The sequence below is a fragment of the Malania oleifera genome, chromosome 10 (assembly GCF_029873635.1).
Source record: "Malania oleifera isolate guangnan ecotype guangnan chromosome 10, ASM2987363v1, whole genome shotgun sequence".
NCBI lineage: Eukaryota > Viridiplantae > Streptophyta > Magnoliopsida > Santalales > Ximeniaceae > Malania > Malania oleifera.
The window spans coordinates 41,779,397-41,784,351 of NC_080426.1; the positions used below are offsets into that span (position 1 = coordinate 41,779,397).

Consider the following 4,955-nt stretch of genomic DNA (forward strand, 5'->3'; position numbering starts at 1 on the left):
ATTTTTATAACTTTTAAAATTTTAAATATTAGAAAATAAAAAATATCTTCCACAACTAAGCAAGTCTTTAACATTTTTTTTTTCTCATCTCTTATAATAAAGATAATTCATATTTACTTTGAATAATAAATGTATACATAATTATCATATCTTAATCTTCTCTCATTTTTTTTTTTATTAATTGAACAAAACAATAAGTGAAAACACCTAAAAAATAGTCTTAGAAAGAGTATCCGACATAATTAGAATTCACAAATAAATACATTAATTACACAAATCTTTGATTTAAGAATATTTAACCTCAAAAAAGCCAACACACTTTTTTTTTTTTTTCCTTAAAAAGAATCAACTTTTTACTTTGATTTTTTTTATTTATCGATCATAAAAAACCAGTTAATAATTAAAATAAAAAATTATATTTGGGAATTTGAATTCGAGAGTCAAATTAATATTTGGGTAAAATTATAAAAAAAATATTTATTTTTGTACAATACATAAAAATCATATTCATAATTTAAATTTCAAATTCTAAATATATATTATTATTTTTAAAGATTTTTTAAAAATGAATAATATTTTTGAACGTTATATTTTCTATCCCTTTAACAAACTGTCAATATATATAAATATATATATATATATATATAATTTAATTTCAGGTACAATTAAAATTAGTAATTTAAAATAAAGTTCAAATTTTCAATTTATTATACAATAAATTTTTTTAATATATATTTTTAAAAAATGATAAATCGGGAAATAAATTATTCTGCGTAATAAATTATTTCCTGATTTATTATGCAGAATAATTTATTTTTTGAATTTTTATTTTTTTAAAAAATATATTAAATAATTTTTTTTTATGGAAATGACACGTAGCAAATCTCGTTACTTCAAATAGCGAGATTTGCTTAAATCTCGCTACTTGAATTAGCGAGATTTGTTTAAATCTCGCTACTCCAAGTAGCGAGATTACGTCAGGGTTATTCCGGAAAATATTTTCCCAAAAAAGGTATTATATAATATATTTTAAAAAGGAAGGGATAAAATGGGAAAAAACTCACTTTTTGTGTCCAGACTTTTTGTGTCCAACCCAGCAGCTAATATCTGTCGGGCGGTACTTTTATTCACTCACACAACCCCCTATAGCGCCCACGCATGGCTACTGAAGCATCCACCTTCCCTGCAGCTAACAGGTGCTCAACTCTTTCATTCTCTTCTTTCTTTCTTTCTTTCCTTCTTTTACTACTATAACTTTCTGTCTCGCCATTTCTTTTTGTGTTTGGGTTCACAGGTACGCAGTTGTTACAGGAGGAAATAAGGGCATTGGATTGGAGATATGTAGGCAGTTGGCTTCTAATGGGGTGACGGTGGTGGTAACAGCCAGAGATGAGAAGAGAGGCCTTGAAGCTGTTGAAGAACTCAAGAAGTCTGGTCTATCTGATTTTGTGGTTTTTCATCAGCTCGATGTGACTGATCCAACTAGCATTGCTTCACTTGCAGACTTCATCAAAATCCAATTCGGAAGGCTTGACATTGTGGTATGATTGAAAATCAATTTCTTTATGTGAGGGCGATCATGCTTATATGACTAGTTAAGTAATTTCTACGCACACCCTTTAACCAGTTTGTTCCTTTTAGCTTTTCTGAACCTAGGAAATTTGAAGAATCCGAGTTCTCGAGGGGGTGTATTTTTTGCTTATTGTATTTTTATGAGCCGATTGGCAGTCCTCCCAGTGATCAGCTTTAGCTGGCCAGTGGGGAAATCGATTGAAGATATTCATATGCAGGAGCATAGATCAACACATTGAAGTGTCCTGAATGTTTTGTAATCCATCAGAGGCTTTCCTTGAGCATTGGATTTAATTTGCTTCATACACATGGGGTCTTTTGGGTTTCTCCTTATTGTTCGTTTTTTGTGGTTTTTCCTTGCATTTTGTTTGGACTTTTCTATTTTATCTCGATCCACTATAGGCTGTTTTATTTAACTCTTACTCTGCCATCACTCCCTGACCTAATTATTCTCATACCCTTTAATTGAAAGACTGGAACATTGAAAGGTGCCGAGTTCAACAAGTTTCAAGTTAGTATAATTTAGGCTGTTTCTGCGGTGACTCATATATTGTGATGGTGGGGCATGAATAGAATTAATTCAGTATGGCACATTAAAATGATGGTCTCTTTACAGCTGTGCGGGTGCTTACATCAAACTACTATGTTGCCTTCTGCTGGAGACTTAGAACAATATCTTCTAATCCATTCATGACCCTTGAAAAAATCTGAGGCTCTTGATAAAGAATGAGAGGATGGAAATTAAAGAGATTATTTTGTCACGTTTTCTCATCTTCCTCATTCTGTCGGAGAACTTAAAAGAGGAAAGTGATCCTTTTGGCCATTTTTTTGTTGGTGTACATAATACTTGGAAATTGGAATATCTAATGACTTTGTCTTTTCAGTTCTTGTGCATTCTTTGTTTGTATGCCACAATAGTTTGATACTCGATTGTTACATGGTTAATGTGAAAAGCTACAATCTGATGCAGGTAAACAATGCAGGAATTGGTGGTGCTACAGTAGACCCTGATGCTTTTCGAGCTGCAGTCGCTAGTGGTGGTGTAAGTCTTTCGTTTGTATCACTGTTGTGAGATTAATGTGAGTTTGGAAAACTACTTAAGTCTGCTAGAAAACTACTTAACATGACCCAAATTACCAAGAAAATGCGCCAGTACAAATGAAACTTAATTTCTTAATTTGCATACATTGTGTTTTTACTCATTTATTTATTTTGCCTTCCCTACTGCTATGTACTTATGATGAAGTATTCTGTTCTTAGAAAGTACGAAGTTAAATATATGAGAGTTTTACATAATGCCGCATGTGGATTTTGGAAGAATTAGGCATTTGCTACAAAGAAGAGAAATTAGTTCTCTTTTGGATGATGCAGCTACAAAGCGACAGTATCAAATGGAACGAAATAGCGACTCAGACTTATGAACTGGCCAAAGAATGCTTGCAGACAAACTACTATGGTGCCAAAAGAATGGTTGAAGCACTTGTTCCCCTCCTCCAGCTATCTGATTCAGCCAGGATTGTAAATGTTTCCTCTTCCATGGGAAGTTTAAAGGTATATAATTTACTACTCTCCTTCAAATAGTCTAAAGAGGATATATAACTGCACTTTTTTTTTTCTTGACATTTGGCTTCAGAACATACCAGATGGATGGGCTAAGCAAGTGTTCAGTGATGCAGAAAGCCTTACAGAAGAAAGAGTGGATGAGGTGCTGAACAAGTTCTTAAAAGATTTCATGGAGGGTTCATTGGGAACCAATGGGTGGCCAATGAACTTTTCAGCCTATAGGGTCTCAAAGGCAGCCATGAGTGCCTGCACAAGGATTCTAGCCAAGAAGTACCCTACATTCTGCATCAATTGTGTGTGCCCTGGCTTTGTCAAAACTGATATGACCTTCAATGCTGGCACCTTGACTGCCCAAGAAGGTGCTGAAAGTCCAGTGTGGTTAGCTCTGCAGCCCAAAGGGGGTCCTTCTGGGCACTTCTTCTTTAGGAAGGAAGCCACAGATTTTTGAAGATTGAGATATATAAAGGGCAGTCCTGGGGGAGGGGGTGTAGGAGAGGCTCCCCCAGAAGATAGGTCTGTTTGGAGATTGTATCATATGAATAATTGTTATTGTTTGTGCATTGAAGTTTGTATGCTAATGCTAACTAGCTAGCATGTTGGATTAATCATAATATCTGCTGATTTACTTAGAACTCTTTATTTATTTTTTTATTTTTTTGTTTTTAGATTAGAAATTTTATTTGTGAGAGTTTTCACACTTCGAAGAAAAGAGAGAGTCTGCGAAAGAGAGTATTGGTTTATATACATGGATGACATAGCCAACACTTAATGGCTTGAGCTTTTTGGTCAAGTTAGTACTTCCTTGTGTATATTAAGCACATCGGTTGTGTAACAACCCTGTAAATTCTACTATAAAAATATTCTAATACCATAATAATATCAACAAAGTCAACCCGGACCCAAAGTAGGGTACCGGGGATACACGTGTCCATAAATACATCCTATCAATGCAACGGAAAACATAACACACCTAATCCTTATACAATATCAAAGCTCTAAAGTTTCCATAAATATACATATAGATCCCCCCAAATTCATAAAATATCCCAATGATTATACGAACATATCCCCAATTCCAAAAATACATGCCCTGAACTACAGTAACTAGGCTCCCTCTACTTCGGAGCTCGCTCTGCTCGGCAGTCTGGATTTCCTGAAATGTTTAAGATTCTTGGGGTGAGACACCTCTCAGTAAGAAGGAATAAATTATTATCAGTGTGTGCCAATATGAGTTTTAGTGTTCCAAATATACATCCATTATTCAATTAAATTTAATTGACAAAATATGTAACTTGAACTCACACCTATATATATATATGGAAACACATATTTCCTTTTTAAAACACGTCGTATCAAACACATAATTCTCTCCAATAATTATATCATCTTACATATACATATACATAAGGAATTTTTCTCTGAATGGACATTCACACATCATCATGTAATAAACCCACATGATCGGGTTGTGCGGCCCGAAGGCGGGACTTAACCACGGCTAGCCTACCACCAGGTCAAGTCAAACTGTACACATCTGTAGTACGATTGGCCTACTATAACCTGGTCTGGACCCAAGGGCGGTCAACATCTCTCCGCAGGCTCAATCGACTTCCAATACCAACACCCTCCCCGAGTAGTGTGGTTGCACTGACTATCATTATCATAGCTACGATATTGTGCTCCAAACATCAATGAAATAGTCCATCAAGGCTCTACTACATATACTATTATTCATATAATATAGTCGTATAAAATCTGAAATGTTCTCAATTTATTTTGTATAAAATCATATCATAGCATATCTCAGCACACAACCATAT

At 34.3% G+C, this 4,955-nt stretch overlaps 1 protein-coding gene across 1 annotated transcript; it reads left to right on the forward strand.

Moving 5' to 3' along the window:
- Nucleotides 1-1,086: 1,086 nt before the first annotated feature.
- Nucleotides 1,087-3,764, forward strand: LOC131165904 ((+)-neomenthol dehydrogenase-like). Its single transcript, XM_058124057.1, has 5 exons — nucleotides 1,087-1,196; nucleotides 1,295-1,541; nucleotides 2,543-2,614; nucleotides 2,944-3,123; nucleotides 3,206-3,764. Exons 1-5 carry the CDS (start codon nucleotides 1,159-1,161, stop codon nucleotides 3,581-3,583), a joined length of 915 nt encoding a protein of 304 aa, XP_057980040.1. The 5' UTR covers nucleotides 1,087-1,158; the 3' UTR covers nucleotides 3,584-3,764.
- Nucleotides 3,765-4,955: the final 1,191 nt, after the last annotated feature.